At 41.8% G+C, this 20,427-nt stretch overlaps 1 protein-coding gene across 1 annotated transcript; it reads left to right on the plus strand.

Annotated features, from left to right (window-relative positions):
• Positions 1 to 1,218: 1,218 nt before the first annotated feature.
• Positions 1,219 to 20,140, plus strand: RIMKLB (ribosomal modification protein rimK like family member B). The gene is made up of 5 exons (XM_049772059.1): positions 1,219 to 1,442; positions 10,742 to 10,972; positions 15,169 to 15,255; positions 16,107 to 16,310; positions 19,445 to 20,140. The coding sequence occupies exons 1-5, from the start codon at positions 1,268 to 1,270 to the stop codon at positions 19,906 to 19,908; spliced, it is 1,161 nt and encodes a 386-aa protein (XP_049628016.1). The 5' UTR covers positions 1,219 to 1,267; the 3' UTR covers positions 19,909 to 20,140.
• Positions 20,141 to 20,427: the final 287 nt, after the last annotated feature.

The raw sequence follows: 20,427 nt of genomic DNA on the forward strand, positions 1-20,427 counted from the left end.
TTGGCAAGTTGCTTGAGTTTCCGTCTATTGCATTCTAACCTGAGTGTTCTTTCCCATGCCTTCCCTCTGTCACTGTTGTCTTTGACTTAGTGGGGTCATGTAGGGTAGTACAGTAGCCATGCTGACATGCTCACTGCTCTCAGCGGTGCTCAGGGAACTGGATTGTGGTCAGCCATAGTAAAGACACGTGCCTTAATCTGTTTATTTTTTTCATCTCTTTATAAACATTTATTCCAAGAGTAAGATTGTGCTGTTTTTTATCTAAAATGTAGTGAAGTCTGACATTTTGGTGATGAAAGAAGTCTTCATATTGTAAAATTATTTATTTTTATTTTTTTATTTTGATTAAAGTTGCTGTATATTAATGATCATCTGCTAATTATATCTTTGGTCTGTATACCTGTAAATTCAGTTAGATATAACAAAAGAAGGAAAGAAAAAAAACCCTTAAGATTATATTAGTGTACCCAATTGGTATTTGTAGTGATGAGGGAGATAGAAATATAATATTGATTTTTCTCGAAGGATTATCCATCAGTAGTAGTATGCTCATAGACAACATACAACAAAGCATTAAAGCATCTGCTAAGTAAGCTCTAAAGTGGCAGTTACAGATTTCCTGACAAAAGAGAATGGAGGATGCCAGTATTCATCTTTGCAATGGTATAATTTTTTCAAATTTAAATGAAATGAAGAGGCATTTTTTTCCTTTTTCCTATTTATACAGCTTTTATTTGTATGAAAGCCAGAAATAAAAACAAAAACAAAAAACAAAAAAAAAACAGGGGCCGGGCGGTGGCGCAAGAGGTAAGGTGCCTGCCTTGCCTGCGCTAGCCTAGGACGGACCTCGGTTCGATCCCCGGCGTCCCATATGGTCCCCCAAGCCAGGAGCGATTTCTGAGTGCATAGCCAGGAGTAACCCCTGAGCGTCACTGGGTGTGGCCCAAAAACCAAAAAACCAAAAACAAAAACAGAAATAAAGTTGTTTTTTTGTTTGTTTATTTGTTTGGATTTTGGTTTTGGGGCCATACCTTTGGTACTCTAGGGTTACTTCTGACTCTGTGCTCAGAAGTCACTCATGTCAGGCTCTGGGGACCATATGGGATGCCAGGTATCGAGCACAAGTTGGCCGCAAATAAGGCAAACACCCCACCTCCTATACTCTAAAGTAGATTTCTTGACTTGCCTTTTACATCTATTTTCTCTTTTTTTCCAGAGAGTTTACAGAAGGATATAATCCTAGGAAAGGAAGAACCAGCAGACCAAGATGTGTAGCTCTGTGGCTGCCAAGTTGTGGTTTTTGACAGACAGACGAATCAGGGAAGATTATCCCCAAAAAGAGATCTTACGTGCATTAAAGGCCAAATGTTGTGAGGAGGAACTGGACTTTCGAGCTGTGGTGATAGATGAACTGGTATTGACAATCGAACAAGGAAACTTGGGTAAGTCTATACTAAGTGAACTATTTGGTATGGGGGGATCATCTGGGGTTGACCAGAAGATCCTGAACATGGAGCTAGAAATAAGCTTTTAGCATGGCTGGGTGTGGCCTATGCTAATGAATAAATATTGCAGTAGCACAACATATAGGACACTGCTGACCCAGGTGTGATTCCTGCCATCCCCTATAGGCCCCTTAGCCTGTTAGGAGTAAACCCTGTGCACTGCTGGGTGTGGCCCCAAAACAAAACCGAAAAAATAGATACTGTATTCTTTATGGAACAGCTAGAAGCACTAGTGTTTAATCTGTTATTAAGAAATATTTGGGGGGCCCGGAGAGATAGCACAGCGGTGTTTGCCTTGCAAACAGCCAATCCAGGACCTAAGGTGGTTGGTTCGAATCCCGGTGTCCCATATGGTCCCCCGTGCCTGCCAGGAGCTACTTCTGAGCAGACAGCCAGGAGTGACCCCTGAGCACTGCCGGGTGTGGCCCAAAAACCAAAAAAAAAAAAAAAAAAAGAAATACTTGGGAAAGATTAACCAATTTGTGATTTTAATAAACTTATTTACACAAAAACAATATAATATTTTATACTGATAGTGCTTATGGCTTACTCTTGGCTTTGCACTCAAGTATCAGACCTTAGGGTGTGTGTGTCATGGGTGTGGTCATATAGGTTGACTGAGATCAAAACCTGGTTGGCCCTATGCAGGGCAAGCTTCTTACCTGCCTTTATCTGCCTCTTGGCTTTTAAGGGTTATGAATACAGCAATATTGGTTCTTCTGTTATTAAACATACGTCGACATTTTAATTTTTAATGGGAGTGGAGCCTTTTGAGGCCTCAGTTAAACTCAGTGTCTACTTTCAGCCCTGATATGGGTTGTTCCCTGTGTTGCACAAGGATTGAACCAGAGATAGTGACATGAAAATCATTTTTTTCCAGATCTAAATTAATTTTCAGAAAATGCCTCAGGTTAATGATAGTGTCACTTTGTTCCTGGTATTATCAGGGCATGTGTACTAATGTACTATAATCAGTAAGATGGAGAGAGAGATGGGTATTGTGAGAACTCATAGGATACAAAGCTCAGATCTGCTATTGCATGCTAATTTTGGTCATGGGCTAATGAATAGCTACAGAATTATGCTTGATTAAGAAATGAGACCACAGGTGTAAATAAGTAGGCATTTAGCAAACATTCCTTTTTATTTGGATCTTGGGCAACACCCAGTGACACCCAGGGCTTACTCCTGGCTATGCACTCAGAAGTCGCTCCTGGTTGGGGGTTCCATATGGGACACCAGGGATAGAACCAAGGTCCATCCTAGGTCAGCGTGTGCAAAACACCCTACCGCTTCGGCACCACTCTGGCCCCTAGCAGACATTCTTTTTATCATCATCATTTTTTTTTGTTTTTGGCTTTGGTTTTGGATCACACCCGGCAGTGCTCAGGGATTACTCCTGGCTCTATGCTCAGAAATTGCTCCTGACAGACTTGGGGAACCACTGTCCTTCTGCATGCAAGGCAAATGCCTTACCTCCCTGCTATCTCTCCAACCCTCTTTTTATCTTCTTCACATTTATTTCATTCTCAGTACCTTCTATCAGTAATTGTTCCTTTAGGGGCCGGAGAGATAGCATGGAGGTAAGGCGTTTGCCTTTCATGCAGGAGGTCATCGGTTCGAATCCCGGTGCCCCATATGGTCCCCTGTGCCTGCCAGGAGCAATTTCTGAGCCTGGAGCCAGGAATAACCCCTGAGCACTGCCAGGTGTGACCCAAAAACCAAAAAAAAAAAAAAAAAAAAAAAAGTAATTGTTCCTTTAGAAGTATCTCTTAGGGCCCTTGGAGAGATAGCACAGCAGCGTTTGCCTTGCAAGCAGCCGATCCAGGACCAAAGGTGGTTGGTTCGAATCCTGGTGTCCCATATGGTCCCCCGTGCCTGCCAGGAGCTATTTCTGAGCAGACAGCCAGGAGTAACCCCTGAGCACCGCTGGGTGTGGCCCAAAAATCAAAAAAAAAAAGTATCTCTTAAATTGTTTCACTTAACTAAATAGTTTCTGAAGAACAGGGCGTCTCACTCAAGCTAGCTCAAGCTAGCTCGTTTTTATTTTTTTTTATTTTTTTTTTTTTTTGGGTTTTTGGGCCACACCCGGTGACGCTCAGGGGTTACTCCTGGCTATATGCGCTCAGAAGTCGCTCCTGGCTTGGGGGACCATATGGGACGCCGGGGGATCGAACTGCGGTCCGTCTCCTAGGCTAGCGCAGGTAAGGCAGGCACCTTACCTCCAGCGCCACCGCCCGGCCCCCGTTTTTATTTTTTTTATTTACTTATTCCTATTAGTACTGGAGCCATTCTTATTAGTGCAGATGGACAGAGAGCCTGTGACAAAAAAAATTTTTTTTTTGGTTTTTGGGTCACACCCGGCAGTGCTCAGTGGTTATTCCTGGCTCCAGGCTCAGAAATTGCCCCTGGCAGGCACAGGGGACCATATGGGATGCCGGGATTCAAACCGCCATCCTTCTGCATGAAAGGCAAATGCATTACCTCCATGCTATCTCTCCAGTCCCCTTGATAAATTTTTTTTTTGGAGGGTCACACCCAGCATCACTCAGGGGTTACTCCTGGCTCTATGCTCAGAAATCGCTCCTGGCAGGCTCAGGGACCATATGGGATGCCGGGATTTGAACCAATGACCTTCTTTTTGTTGTTGTTGTTGTTGTTGGTTTTTGGGCCACACCTGTTTGATGCTCAGGGGTTACTCCTGGCTAAGCGCTCAGAAATTGCCCCTGTCTTGGGGGCACCACATGGGACACCGGGGATCAAACCGTGGTCAAGATCTTTCCTTGGCTAGCGCTTGCAAGGCAGACACCTTACCTGTAGCGCCACCTCGCCAGCCCCAAACCGATGACCTTCTGCATGAAAGGCAAAACACCTTACCCTCCATGCTATCTCTGGCCCCTCCCTTGATAAATTCTTAATGGCATTTTTCATTTCTACGAGCACTGAATTAGAGTTTTTATCACATCCTCACCAGCATTTTGTGGTGTCAGGGTTTTTCATTTTGAACTTTCCTTATTCAGAATGAAAATTTAATAATCCCTGGTATACTTTGTGAAACTGGTTATTAAGTAATTACCTTTATTATGTTGGAACCATGGCCTTGCTGAGGATAAAGCTTGGAAAGTCTGGTACATGTTACCACAGAAAGCTTTTGTAAGTTAGACCTCAATGCCTAGACTCACGCAAACTCCAAACTCTGTTTCATATCTATAAAATAAAAGCTTTGTTCTTTATTTAAATTAAAAAACAAAAAGGTGCATCAGCATCTCTGTATGAGATGCACATTTTCTTTAAGACAGGCATTTCTTGGGAATCCACTAGGTCTTCTTGGGATGTATACTTGTGTCTTTTTTTTTTTTACTATGGAAAAGTTCTCTCATCTCTCTCACTCTCCCCTTCTCTCTCTTCTTTCCTCTCACTTCCCAAATAAACTTAACTTAACTTTAAAAAAGAATAGAGCATGAGAAATTTGAAAGCATATTAGAGTGGTCTTGTAAAGGCAATGGGAGATAGAATTTAGGCAATGAAAAATTTAAATATATTTATTGATAAAATTTAAAATCATTTTGCAGTGCTGGGTACCAAAACTCAAGATTTCAGGGTTGGAGAGATTGTACAGTGTGTAGGGCACTTGTTTTGCAGTACCTGGATCCAACCGCCAGTACTCTGTATGGTCCTGTAATCTACCAAGAATTGGAGTTAGCCCAGGATATGATCCAGAAACCAAAAATCCAAACCCAAAAGCGAAACCTAAATAAAAGCAAAAACCAAACAAAAAAACCAGAAGCTCATTTGAATCAAGTATTCTACCACTGAACCACACTCTTGGCTCCTTTGAGGCTTATAGGAAAATAGTTTGTCTAGTTGCTTCTAATATTTGGCCCTTCTGCTTCAGATACTACTTACACAGATACATTCTTTTGAGACTGTGGATATGGAAACAGACTCCCCTAGTAACAGTCATGTGCTACTAGCACACCCAACCCACCATTGTAACCTTGATAGCCACTAATAGGTATTAAGCACTAGATCTAAATCATTGGCTGAGTACTTTATGTGCCTTCCCCCTGTCATCCTCCTTGAAACCTCTCAAGTGGGGCCAGGCTATTATTTCAAGGCTCAGAGTATCTTAAAGTAGGTGCTTAGCAGATGTTTTTAATGAATAAAAGGATGAATAAATAAATGGATGAGTCCTTAAGGGCACTTTGTCGTTTTGTTTGTCAATTTCATGAAGTATTTGTCTAGTCTATTTTACTACACATAGAATGTACTCAAATATGCTTAGTTGTCAACATGAATAAAATTTACGGAAATGAATTGAGTAATTTTCCTAGGGGCATCATTTTTTTTATATGTCTTACCCTCTTTGACAGCATTGGGTATATACTTATTTTTACCTGATCTGCTTTTTAACCGTGCTGTTTAAAAGGGAAACTAGCCATTTATTACATCGAGTATATAAGACATCTTTATAATTGACTTCGTGACTTGATTGCTTGTTTGCTTTCTATTTTCTTTTTCTCCTTTCTCTTCTCTCCTTGAAACACATGCTTGTCAACTGCAATGCGGCAGTGCTCAGTGATAATGAGGTACACCACTATAGCAGGCTTCCTTTTGTTTGTTTCTACAACACATGAATTGGGAAAGGAATTATAGTGGTGTCTTATTATTCCCCAAAAGAACATACTTTTTTTTTGGGGGGGGGGAATCCGCCTAATATCTAGAGAAGACTTGGGAACATTGTAAGAAAAAGGATTACTGTTCATGTTAGATTTGATAGGAAATAAAATATCTTGTTGGAAGCAACTGAGCTGATAGAAAAGGCCCTTAGAAAAATAGAAACTTAAATTTGTTTTAGACACTAGATAATTGGTAGCAAGAAGAGTTCTGCGTTTATTTTATTTATTCATCTATTTATGTTTCTATGATGAGTTTTTGTTTTGTTTTATTTTGTTTTGTTTGTTTTTTGTTTTGTTTTGTTTTTGTGTCACACCCGGCAGCACTCAGGGGTTACTCCTGGCTCTACGCTTAGATATCACCACCAGTAGTCTCGGGGGACCTTATGGGATGCTGGGATTAGAACCACCGCCCTTCTGCATGCAAGGCTGTCTTGTCACTGTGCTGTCTCTCCGGCCCCGAGTTTTTTTTTTTAACTCTTAGATTTTTACAGGTGGAAAATTCTAACAGCTTTTGGGTAGCAAATACCCTCTCATTCGTACTGCTTTCTTGCTTTTCTAAAACCATTAAAGCACACATAGCCTGAAGGGCCAGAGCAATAGCACATTGCCAACCTAGGTTCAATCCCTGTTATCCCCTATGGTTCATGGAGCCTGCCACAGTGGTGTGGCCCAAGAAACGTGCTCCCCTCTCCCTCCAAAAAAAAAAGCTGGAGAGACAGCACAGAATTGACCCTGGGGGCATGGCCCCCTGAGCATAGACCCAGAAATATGTTCTTACCCAGAAGAAAATTGACATTTTAGCTAATCTTGGAGGATAGAGAAAACTGATTAAATAACTTCTAAAGAGCAATCACAACCAAATCTAGAACCAGAAATTTAAATCTAAATGTTCTTACTCAGGCTGTAAATTGGTAGGTTTTTTTGTTTGTTTGGTTGGTTCTTGGGCCATACTCAGTGGTTCTCTATGCAGTATGCCATTTCCACCCTTTCTTTCCAGCCCTTTTTTTTTTTTTTTTTTAATTTTTTTTCTTTTTGGGGCCACACCTGGTAACACTGGGGTTACTTCTGTCTATGTGCTCAGAAATTACTTCTGGCTTGGGGGACCATATGGGACACTGGGGATCAAACCAAGGTCTGTCCAGGGTAAGCCATGTGCAAGGCAAATGCCCTACTACTACACTATCGAGCCAGCTTCATCCACAACCTTTTTATTATGATTTTAAATTAATTAGAAAGTTGACATGGGGGGGCCGGGCGGTGGCGCTAAAGGTAAGGTGCCTGCCTTGCCTGCGCTAGCCTTGGACGGACCGCGGTTCGATACCCCGGTGTCCCATATGGTCCCCCAAGCCAGGAGCGACTTCTGAGCACATAGCCAGGAGTAACCCCTGAGCATTACCGGGTGTGGCCCAAAAACCAAAAAAAAAAAAAAAAAAAGTTGACAGGGGCCAGAGAGATAGCACAGTGGTAGGGCGTTTGCCTTGCATGTGGCTGACTTAGGACGAACCTCAGTTCGATCCCGGTCGTCCCATATGGTCCCCCGAGCCAGGAGCAATTTCTCAGTGCAGAGCCAGGAATAACCCTGAGCGTCACCGGGTGTGGCCCAAAACCAAAGCGAATAAGTCTTTAAAGTGATTGGTTTTGTTTTATTTTGTTTTGTTTTTGACCACACTGAACTATGCTCAGGGCTGGCTCAGGGATCACTCCTTGCAGGCTTGGGGCCATTTGGGATGCTAGATATTGGACCCAGCTCAGCCTGTGCAAGTCAAACACCCTATCTGAAGTGCCTTTATGGTCAGTTTTTATTTACCCTGCCTGCTCCATCCTTTAGGATCAATTTTTAATCTTACAGTTGATTTCACATATTTTGTATATTCCTTATATATAAGGCTGTAGTTCATGCATTGGATTTAATATCTGCATAATCTTTCTAACAATACAACAAACTTTCTTCAGTGACAAACTCTTTGAAATATCAGAACATTTTTTTTCCATCTCTATTTGTATTTTTGATTCAGCCTAGGGCAACTGCTGAGATTATTTTGTTGTTGTTTGTTTTTTTGGATTGGGTCCACATTTGTGGCAGCACTTGGATTACTCCAATTCAATTTTGCGCTCAAATTATTCCTGACAGGCTCGGGGACCATATGAGATGCCAAGAATTGTATCAGCAGCATACAGGACAAGCACCCTATCTGCTGTGCTATCTCTCTGGCTTTTGAGATTCTTTTTTTGTTTTTTTGTTTTGGTTTTGGTTTTGGTTTTTGGGCCATACCCAGGGGTGCTCAGGGTTACTCCTGGCTATCTGCTCAGAAATAGCTCCTGGCAGTCACCGGGGACCATATGGGACGCCAGGATTCGAACCAACCACCTTACGTCCTGGATTGGCTGCTTGTAAGGCAAACGCAGCTTTGCTATCTCTCCAGACCCTTTTTTTCCTTTTTTTTTTTTTTTTTTGGTGAGATTCATTTTCAGGTTTTCTACGTTTGGTAATGATTTTCTTGTGATGTCTGCTTCCCTAACTTGGTCCTATTAATTCCAAATTACTTGTTTTTGGGTAATCAACTATCAATAAATACTTTGACATTCAACCTGATGCTACAAAATGAATCTGTGCTGATGTTAATGACGGGCCAGGTTACTGGGTAAACACTGAAGATCGGTTACAATCATTTTTAGGGGTCAGAGCAATAGTACAGCATGTTGGATGTTCGCCTTGTATGTGACTGACTCAAATTCAATCCTTCATATATTATATGGATGGTCCTTTGAGCACTGCTAGGACTGATACCTGAGGTAGAGCTAGAAGTAAACTTTGAACACTGCCAGGTATGACACAAAAATGAAAAATAAGGATAGATGCACCTTTTATTTTAATAAATAATCTGATCTTAGCATCACACAAATAAAATTTTGTTGTTACATATTTTTTTTTGTTTTTGGGTCACACCTGCCAGTGCTCAGGGATTACTCCTGGCTCTGTGCTCAGAAATCACTCCTGGCAGGTTCTGGGGACCATATGGGATGCTGGGAATTGAACCCTGGTCTGTCTGGGGTCAACCAGTGCAAAGCAAACGCTACCACTGTGCTATCTCTCCAACCCCTTCATTGTTACTTTTATATTGATTGACATTCTTCTCCAAACGAGCAATTCCTACTGGTGATAATTTCTGTATAAATATATGTTCATACATTATATCTCTAGATGAATTATATGTATAGAAAGAGGCTTCCAATTTATAGTTCAACTTTTTTGAGGGTGGGAGGTTTGGGTCATGCTAGACTGCGCTCAGGGGTTACTTTTGGCTCTGCGCTCGAAAATCACTCCTGGCAGGTTTGGGGGATTATATGGAATGCTGGGGATTGAATTGGAGTCTATCCTGGGTTAGCCTCATGCAAGGCAAACACCCTACTGCTGTGCTATCGCTCCAGTTTCTCATAGTTCAACTTTTAATACTACTTTGATGAATCCTGTGTCTTATCTTTTTCTTTTTCTTTCTTTTTTTAAATTTTTTTGTGTTTTTGTGTTTTTTTTTGTTTGTTTGTTTTTGGTCATTCCTGGCAGCGCTCAGGAGTTACTCCTGGCTCTATGCTCAGAAATTGCTCCTGGCAGGCTCAGGGGACCATATGGGATGCCGGGATTCAAACCATCGACCTTCTGCATGAAAGGCAAACGCCTTACCTCCATGCTCCGGTCCCTCTTTCTTTCTTTCTTTTTTTTTTTGTTTTTGTTTTTCGGGCCACACCTGTTTGATGCTCAGGGGTTATTCCTGGCTACGCGCTCAGAAATTGCCCCTGGCTTGGGGGGACCATATGGGATGCTGGGCGATCTAACCGTGGTCCTTTACTTGGCTAGCGCTTGCAAGGCAGCGAGTCCTTCCTTTCTTCCGTCCTTCCTTCCTTTCTTCCTTCCTTCCTTCCTTCCTTCCTTCCTTCCTTCCTTCCTTCCTTCCTTCCTTCCTTCCTTCCTTCCTTCCTTCCTTTGCTTTTTCTTACTTGCTTCCTTTCTCTCTTTTCTTCCTTCCTTCCTTTTTTTTTTGGGGGGGGTTCCACCTGGCAGCGTTCAGGGGTTACTCCTGGTAGGCTTGGGGGACCATATGAGAATCAAACCCAGGACTGTCCTCAGTCGGCATCTTGGCAGGCAAACTCCCTACCACTATTCTGTCTCTCCAGCCCCTCACCAATGCTTTAAACTATGTGTTGGTGCTGTACCCACCATGGGTTAGGTTTTGGGTTTTTTTTTTTTTTGGTTTTTGGGCTACATCAGGCAATGCTCAGGGGTTACTCCTGGCTGTCTGCTCAGAAATAGCTCCTGGCAGGCACGGGGGACCATATGGGACACCGGGATTCGAACCAACCACCTTTGGTCCTGGATTGGCTGCTTGCAAGGCAAACGCCGCTGTGCTATCTCTTTGGGCCCATTTTTACCATTTTTAAGGAAGAATGGTCTCTCTATAGACAATAAATGTTGACAAAATAGTACATTTAGTTATCAAATACTACGCTTTGTAACAAGAGATTCTTTTTAACCATTTGCCTTTTTGTTCTTACCTATTTTAGGCCTGCGGATCAATGGAGAACTAATTACTGCTTATCCCCAAGTGGTGGTAGTAAGAGTACCAACCCCTTGGGTACAAAGTGACAGTGACATCACTGTGTTGCGTCATCTAGAAAAGATGGGATGCCGGTTGATGAATCGACCTCAAGCTATCCTGAATTGTGTTAACAAGTTTTGGACATTTCAAGAATTGGCTGGCCATGGTGTTCCTCTACCAGATACTTTCTCTTATGGTGAGTTTGTTGATAAGAATGAAGAAATCACCTGCTAGGGGATATGCTTCAAGTGGCAGAGTTCATGAAAGACATGCAAGCCCTGCTTCCCAAACTTCCCAGAATGGCACCCCTACAATGAAAATAATGTGTATCTAAATTTTAGAGCATGATAGTTTTGAGCACTATCCTAAGCTAATAGGGTCAAGAAAATTTATTTGTTTGGACCATACCTGGAAATTTTCAGGGATCACTCCTGGCATGTGCTCAGGAATGACTCCTGGGCTCAGAGGATATCAAGGATCTAGCTCGGCAGAAGGCAAGTGCGCTTCCTGCCCATTGTACTATTGCTCTGGCTCCGGGTTAAGAACACAAAAAAACTTTCATGTTTTATCTAACTAGGTAGTCTTTATTTCAATATTTAGTTCCATGTGAAATGGACTTAGCACATTCTTCTATCAGGAGCCACATAATAAATAGTTAGGACTTTGCAAGTTTTATGTTCTCTGTTACAACCTGCCGTAATATTTAGTGTGCAGTAATATTGTTGTAATGTGAGAGCTGCTATAGTATAGTGTGAGAAAGTACTTAAATAAAACAAGGGTTATAAAGGCAGTTGCCCAGGGACGAAGCCATAGTAGGTAGGTAGGGCTTTTTACTTGCCTGTGACTGACCTGGGTTCGACCCCTGGCATCCATCCCAAATGGTCCATTGAGCCTGAGTGTAGAATCAGGAATAACCCCTGAGTATTACTGATGGGTATGGCCCAGAAACCAACAACACACACACACACACACACACACACACACACACACACACATACACACACACACACACACACACACACACACACACACACACAAGAGGCTCAATCTCTTCCACAAGCTTTAAGTTACCTCTAAGATACTGTTAGATGAAAAAAAAATTTTTTTTTTGGAACTATTGTTCTGGACTCCTAATGATATTTCTGCTCAGTTTCTATTTCCCATTGCCATTTTCATAGTACTTCTTTAAGTCTTTTATTTAAAGAAAATGTTAGCAGTATTTCTAAAACTGCCTGTAAGTCTCTTTATCTTTAACTTTCTCTAAAAAACTGCATTATGGTGAAGGTAATGTATTTGCAGTGCTGTTGACATTTATGGTCTTGATTTACTTTCTTCATATATATTTGAGTTAGAAATTTCTTTAGAAGAATATGTGAGAGGGAGATTGAAATATGTGTTCAAGAGAATTTGTATTTCTATAGAGAGGAGATGCCAAGAGTACACATCTCAGATGGAGATGTGAGTGACACTTCAAGTTGGAGAATCTTAATTTTCTGTTTGTTATTCTAGGTATAGAATGGAAAGTATTATAGTAGGTTTTGGCCTTCTGTTACTTGTATAATGAAGGAATAATTTTTTTTAAACTTTTATTGATTCACTGATTGATTGGTTTCTGGGGCACACCGTGCAGAGCTCAGGGATCACTCCTGGCTCTGCACTCAAATCACCCCTGGCTGGCTGGGGCACCATATGGGATGCCGGGAATCGAACTGGGTCTCTCCCGGGTCAGTCTGCATGCAAGACAAATGCTCTACCACTATGCTATCCTTCTGGCCTTCATTTTTTTTAAATGAGATGTAAGGGGGCCAGAATAATAAATAGCACACTGACCCAGGATTGATCCTCAGCATCCCATATGGTCTCCTGAGCCTGCCAGGAATCTTTTTTTTTCCTTTGATTTTGGGGCCTTACTTTGTTTGTTTGTTTTGTTTTTGTTTTTGGGTTGCACCTGGTAGCGCTCTGTCACTCCTGGCTCTATGCTCAGAAATCACTCCTGGCAGGCTCAGGGGACCATATGGGATGCTGAGATTCGAACCACCAACCTTCTGCATGCAAGGCAAATAAACGCCTTACCTCCATGCTATCTCTCCGGCACCAGCCACAAGCGATTTCTGAGCACAGAGCCAAGAGGAACCCCTGAGCACTGCCGGGTGTGATAGATAGATAGATAGATAGATAGATAGATAGATAGATAGATAGATAGATAGATAGATAGATAGATAGATAGATAGAGATAGATAGAGAGAGATAGAGATAGAGATAGATAGATAGAGATAGATAGATAGATAGATAGATAGATAGATAGAGATAGATAGATAGAGATAGATAGATAGATAGATAGAGAGAGATAGAGATAGATAGATAGATAGATAGATAGATAGATAGATAGATAGATAGATAGATAGATAGATAGATAGATAGATAGATATCATATTTGCCGTCGTATGAGACGACTGGGCGTATAAGACGACCCCCTAATTTTGCAGTTAAAACATAGGTTTAGGCCTATATTCGCTGTATCAGACAGAATGTTCCTGTGCTGCAATGTATGCTACAGAATGCTCACTGTACCACAGTGAGCCAATCACAACAAGCAAAGGTTCAAAGGTTATACTTTGACTTTCTCTCTGACTCTGGCCAATCTGAGCAGGCTTTTGACAGTGTAGATTCGGGTCCAGACATTGTCTAATTTGCATGCATAAAAAGCCTGCTTGCATTGACTGAGTCAGAGAGGCGGTCCGAGCACTCTGGCAGTGATTGGTGCAGGATCCAGTTGGAAAATTCGTTTAGCGGCATATTGAAACATTTTTTGGGATATACTCAGCATATAAGACGACCGCCGATTTTCGTTTGACTTTTTTTTGTTTCAAAAGTCGTCTTATACGCCGGAAAATACGGTAAATGAGGGGGAGTGAGAGAGAACAGAAAATTTTGTTTTGACTATTTTGTTTAAGAAGTATATTACGGGGCCGGGCGGTGGCGCTAAAGGTAAGGTGCCTGCCTTGCCTGCGCTAACCTTGGACGGACCGCGGTTCGATCCCCCGGTGTCCCATATGGTCCCCCAAGCCAGGAGCAACTTCTGAGCACATAGCCAGGAGTAACCCCTGAGCGTTACTGGGTGTGGCCCAAAAACCAAAAAAAAAAAAAAAAAAAAAAAAAAAAAAAAAAAAAGAAGTATATTACTTTGACATTGATATTTAACACTTGCGTTGGGATTGGTGCTGAAGCACTTTAAGTCTAAAACCCAACTATGAATAACAAGTTAAAAATACAATTTTTAAGTTTTGTTAATTTCTCCAAGGAAAACACACTTAGCTTTTATAGTTTTACCTTTTATTTTGTTTGTATTGCTGTCCTTAGAATAGATAGAATTTATCACAATGCTCCCCTCTTGCTGTTTTTTTAATTAATATCTTTATTAAACACCATGATTACAAACATGTTTGTAGTTGGGTTTTAGTTATAATGAATAATACCCTCCTTCACCAGTGCAACATTCCCACCACCAGTATTCTCCTCTCCCACCCCTTGCCTGTATTCTAGGCAGCCATTCTATCCCTCTCACTCACTACCATTGTCATGATAGTTATTAGTGTAGTTATTTTCTCCAACTGGCCTCACCACTCTTTGTGGTAATTTTCATATCTTGGGCTGGTCCTTCCAGCATTCATCTCTATTGTCTCAGTGTGTTATTACAATGTCTCTTATTTTTCTTAAAACCTATAGATGAATGAGACTATTCTGTGTGTGTCTCTCTCACTTTGACCTATTTTACTCAGCATAATAGTTTTCATGTCCATCTATGTAGCAGGGGTCTCAAACTCAATTTACCTGGGGGCCGCAGGAGGCAAAGTCGGGGTAATCCTTGAGTGCAAAGGCAGCAGTAAGCCTTGAACATTGGGGGGGTGTAACCCAAACAACTAAAACAAAACACAATAAAAAAAGATTCCTCTAGAGCAGGGCCACAAAATGTTGTACAGAGGGCCGCGAGTTTGAGACCCCTGATATAGGAAAATGTCATTACTTCATGTTTTCTGGTGTCTGTATATGTATCTGTATTCATTTTTCCATTGTGTATATGTACCACAGTTTCTTTAGCTACTCATCTGTTGTCAGGCATCTGGTTTGTTTCCAGATTCTGGCTATTGTAACTAGTGCTGCATGAATATGAATGGATATTTTTGTATTGTGTTTTTGTGTTCCATGGGAATATCCCTAGGATTGGTATAGCTGGATCATATGAAAACTCAATATCCAGTTTTCTGAGGAATCTCCATACGGTTTTTTATAAGGCTGGACTAGATAGCATTCGCACCCCCTCTTGCTGTTTTAAGTATATATATGTTTGTTTGTTTGAAGTGTATTTTTGATCTATATATTTGCTTAACCCAGGTGGTCACGAAAATTTTGCCAAAATGATTGATGAAGCAGAAGTACTGGAATTCCCAATGGTAGTGAAGAATACACGAGGTCATCGAGGTATGTAGAACTTGTTCCAGTTTAGAATTTTAAATTACTTCTGAACTAATAATAAATGATTATAGAAAGTAGATTTTTTTTTTAATCAGGTAAAAGCAGTGTTCTTTTCTGTTTCTTTCTTTTTTTTTTTTTTTTTTTGGTTTTGGTTTTGGTTTTTTGGTTTTTGGCCACACCCGGCAGTGCTCAGGGGTTACTCCTGGCTGTCTGCTCAGAAATAGCTCCTGGCAGGCACGGGGGACCATATGGGACATCGGGATTTGAACCAACCACCTTTGGTCCTGGATTGGCTGCTTGCAAGGCAAATACCACTGTGCTATCTCTCCGGGCCCTCTTTTTTTTTTTTTTTTTTTTTTTTTATGGTTATTGACAGACAGTAATCTTCTATTAGAGGGGGCAATGGTGGTATTGGGGTCACTTCCAGGAGCTCTCAAAAAAAATTTTTTTTTGACTTTGGCTTTTGGGTCACACCTAGCAACACTCAGGGGTCACTGCTGGCTCTATGCTCAGAAATTGCTCCTGGCAGTCTCGGGGGACCATATGGGATGCCAGGATTTGAACTACCCCACCGATCTTCTGCATGCAAAGCAAATGCCTTACCTCCATGCTCTCTCTCCGGCCCCTCAGAAACTAGTTTTGACTGCTCAGGAGTAATTTCCTGGCAGTGCTCGGTGGCCATATGTAGGGTCAAGATTTTGAATTTGTGGGGGCCAGATCTGTGGCACAAGTTTTAGGGCGATGCCCATGTGTGTTCAGGGGACAAGACAAGGCCATCTCTACAGCCTCCTACCGCCCCATTTGACCACTTAACCATTTTAGTCTCCCTTTTTTTTTTTTTTTTTTTTTAATCACAGGAAAAGCTGTATTCTTGGCTCGAGATAAACACCATTTATCTGATCTCAGCCATCTCATTCGTCATGAAGCACCATACCTATTCCAGAAGTATGTTAAAGAGTCTCATGGCCGGGATGTTCGTGTCATTGTTGTGGGAGGCCGTGTGGTCGGCACAATGTTACGCTGTTCAACAGATGGGAGGATGCAGAGCAACTGCTCATTAGGTAAAAACAGTGCAAATCTTAACACACTTAAAATGTATATCAAGTTATACTATAACGTGTTTGTACTTGTATGTAACTACTGGCTTTATTTTCTATATATATATATATTTTTTTTTTTTTTTTTGGTTTTTGGGCCACACCCGGTAACGCTCAGGGGCTACTCCTGGCTATGCGCTCAGAAGTTGCTCCTGGCTTGGGGGACCATATGGGACACCGGGGGATCGAACCTCGGTCCGTCCAAGGCTAGCGCTGGCGAGGCAGGCACCTTACCTTTAGCGCCACCGCCCGGCCCCTATTTTCTATATATTTAATAAGGTGAAAAACTATCTTTTAAATTTACTGTGATTCATCAAAATGATGACATTTTTTACTTGTTTTCTGGCGGTAAAATTGAATTTCACTGAATCATAAACTTGCTTTCATCCATTCATTTTGTGAGATACCTAACCAGAATCAAATCTGACCTCTTGTTTCTGTTTTTTTTGTTTGTTTGTTTGTTTGTTTTTGTTTTTGTTTTTTGGACCACACCTGTTTTAATGCTTAGGGGTTACTCCTGGCTAAGCGCTCAGAAATTGCCCCTGGCTTGGGGGGGGACCATATGGGAAGCCAGGAGATAGAACCGCGGTCCTTCCTTGGCTAGTGCTTGCAAGGCAGACACCTTACCTCTAGCACCACTTCGCCGGCCCCAAATCTGACCTCTTTTACTTACATATTTTTGCATTATAGTTGAGCTGTAGTGATAAGCGGTTTCGTAACATGTTTTAACAATTGTCCAAACAGAACTACTGGCTGGAGTGATAATACATTGGTAGGGTGTTTGCCTTGTATTCGGCCTTGTATGCGGCCTGGGACTTACCCAGGTTTGATTCCTAGCATCCCATATGGTCCCCATCCCCTCCACCCTCCACCCAAGCCTGCCAGTGGTGATTTCTGAGACAGAGCCAAGAGTAACCCCTGAGCACTGTTGGGTGTAACCAAAAACAAAAAACAGACAGGACTACTTATTCTGATTTACTCTCAGAAACTTTTTTTCTTTTTTTGTTTTTATTTTCTTGGGCCACACCTGGCAGCGCTTAGCAGTTACTCCTGGTTCTATGCTCAGAAATTGCCCCTGGCAGGCACAGGGAAATCACCTGGGATGCCAGGATTCGAACCACCTTCCTTCTGCATAAAACGCCTTGCCTCCATGCTATCTTTACAGCCCCCAAATGTATATATTTTTGAAATTTCTGTTTTGAGTGATTAAAGATCTGGTTTCTTGTTTACAAAATGAAAGCTTGTTCCTATACTTTAACTGCAGGAGTTGGGAGTTTCTCCAATGTGCAAATTATTTTGGAGTACCATACCCAGGATGGCATGTGCAAAACAGGTGCCCAACTCCTGTATTTTTTAAATAGTTACCCAAAGTTGGGATTGCTAGTTCATCTGGTAACTCTGTATTTAGCTACCACTTTCCAGCCACCTACCTTAAAATGATTGCGCTGTCTTGTATTCCCACCAAATGTACAGTCAAGTTTTCCTTTCCATAATTTGTAATTGCTAATGGTGAAAACCATTCTTATAGGTGTGAAATATATCCAATTGTGGTCTTAATTTACATTTTCTGATTATCAGTGGTAATGAGCAGTTTTTCATATGTCCTCTGGAGAAGTGACATCAAATCTTCCCCCTTTTTTGGTTTTGTTTAGTTTTAAGGTGCCACATCCAGCAGTGCTCAGGGTTTACTCCTGGCTCTGTTCTCAGGGATCTTTCCTGTGGGGATATATATATATGGGGTGTTGAGGATCAAATCTGAGCTGGTGCCACATGGCAGTATACTATCTGTTCAGCTCCCCAAACCCATTGTTTTGTTTTTTTGGGGAAAGCATACACCTGACAATGCTCAGGAATTACTCTTGACAGTGTTCCAGAGACTAGATGGGGTGCCAGGATCAAATCTTGGAATGACCCACTTCCTCTTATTATTTATTTATTTATTTATTTAATTTTGCCTTGCTTGTGGCCAGCACAGGTTTGATCCACGGCAGCCCATATGGCCCCCTAAGTGCTGCCAGGTGTGGCCCAAGAAAATAAAAACAAAACAAGTTTTTGTTTTGGGGCCACATCCACCCAGTGGTGCTCAGGAGTTGTTTCTGGCTCTTCCCTCAGAAATCATTCCTGGCAGTGCTCTAGAGATTGTATGATATGCTTGGTATCAAACCTAGCTCAGCTGTGCGCAAGATAAGCACCCTACCCACTGTGCTATTGCTCCGGCCCCAAAATAAAAGTTTTATTAAAGAAATTTCCCTAGAGATAGGTGAAAAGGATGTGGGGAGAGGGAGGGAGGGAGGAAAAAGAGAAGCAGAGAGAAAGATGTTTAGGAAAACATAGGAGTTCTGAGAAATCAGGAGACATGGGTTCTCCACCCTGGGGGAAAAAATCTAACCATTTTCTAGGTTAGGATTTCTAGGTTGGAATTTTTTGGTTGGTGGATTTTTTCTTTTTCTTTTGTGGTCATTTTATGAATTTTTTTTTTTTATTGACTGTTGGCCCTTTTTTTTTTTTTTTTTTTTTTTTGGTTTTTGGGCCACACCCAAAAACACACAGTGCTCAGGGGTTACTCCTGGCTGTCTGCTCAGAAATAGCTCCTGGCAGGCACGGGGGACACCGGGATTCGAACCAACCACCTTTGGTCCTGGATTGGCTGCTTGCAAGGCAAACGCTGCTGTGCTATCTCTCCGGGCCCTGTTGGCCCTTTTTTTAAAAAAAAAACAAAAACCAAATTTGTTTCGTTCATGTTGTAGATGACTTTGTTATTTTATTGAAGTTGTCTTCTCTGGTTATTTGAAACAGTACTGGTAGCTTCATGCTTGGGGCTGGAGTGATAATAGAGTAGGTAGGGAGGGTGCTTGCTTTGCACACAGCAGCTGACTGGAGTTCAATCTCTGGCAACCCAGATGGTCTGGAGCACTTCCCAGTGCAGAACCAGGAGAAAGCCTTCATGTGCCCCAGATTGCCCCCATACCCCCAAAAGAGAAAGAAAACATTTCCAGCAGCACTTGTATTTTGTAAGTTTAAAGGTTTAAAGGTCAGCTTTAGTTTTATTCCTATATTTATCACTTCAGTTACTTCTTGTGTCCTTTCTCTTTTGCCAGGTGGTGTGGGCATGATGTGCTCATTGAGTGAACAAGGAAAGCAACTAGCTATCCAGGTGTCAAACATACTTGGAATGGATGTGTGTGGCATAGACCTGCTGATGAAAGATGACGGCTCCTTCTGTGTCTGCGAGGCAAATGCAAATGTAGGTTTCATCGCCTTTGATAAGGCTTGTAATCTAGATGTAGCTGGTATCATAGCGGACTATGCCGCCTCCCTTCTGCCCTCTGGCCGGCTCACCCGGCGTATGTCCCTGCTCTCCGTGGTGTCCACTGCCAGTGAGACTAGTGAGCCGGAGCTGGGTCCCCCAGCAAGCACTGCTGTCGACAACATGAGCGCAAGTTCCAGCTCTGTTGACAGCGACCCTGAAAGCACCGAGCGAGAGATGCTCCCCAAGCTCCCGGGGGCCCTATTCAACATGAATCAACTGATAGCCAATGAAATCAAACTCCTGGTGGAGTGACTCCACTGGTCAATAATTAACCAACAAATCCTTGTAAAACTTTCTTTTTCTTTTCTCTATTTTTTAAAAAAACCAACTTGCAATGCTGTTCATAAAGATGCTCAGGACAATGAGGAAAAAATTGAGTAGGATTAGTTAGGAGAAGGCAAAGGGGAGGTAAAAAAAAATATCTGCTATAAACATGTTACTGACTTTCATTTACAAAACTTACAAATAGGCAGAAGAGATGTCAGACCTCTATAATGTATCCAAATACGTATGTTCTCAGGCCTCGAAAATGTACATATATATTTTTAGTCTCCGGCCTTTCCCCTTCTTAAAACAACAACGTTGGTTCAAATTTCAAAGTAGCCTAACTTCATATTATGTTTCAAACATCTACCTAAGTTATAAATATTTTTAAATACAAGTCTGAGCGTGCTACCATTACCCTTATGTTCCTAGTTCAATGAAATCTTACAGAGCTCTTGGGATTTCTTATTTTTCTTTTTTTCCTTAATTTGGATGGGAGGGCAATGT

This window comes from Suncus etruscus, chromosome 4, assembly GCF_024139225.1.
Source record: "Suncus etruscus isolate mSunEtr1 chromosome 4, mSunEtr1.pri.cur, whole genome shotgun sequence".
NCBI lineage: Eukaryota > Metazoa > Chordata > Mammalia > Eulipotyphla > Soricidae > Suncus > Suncus etruscus.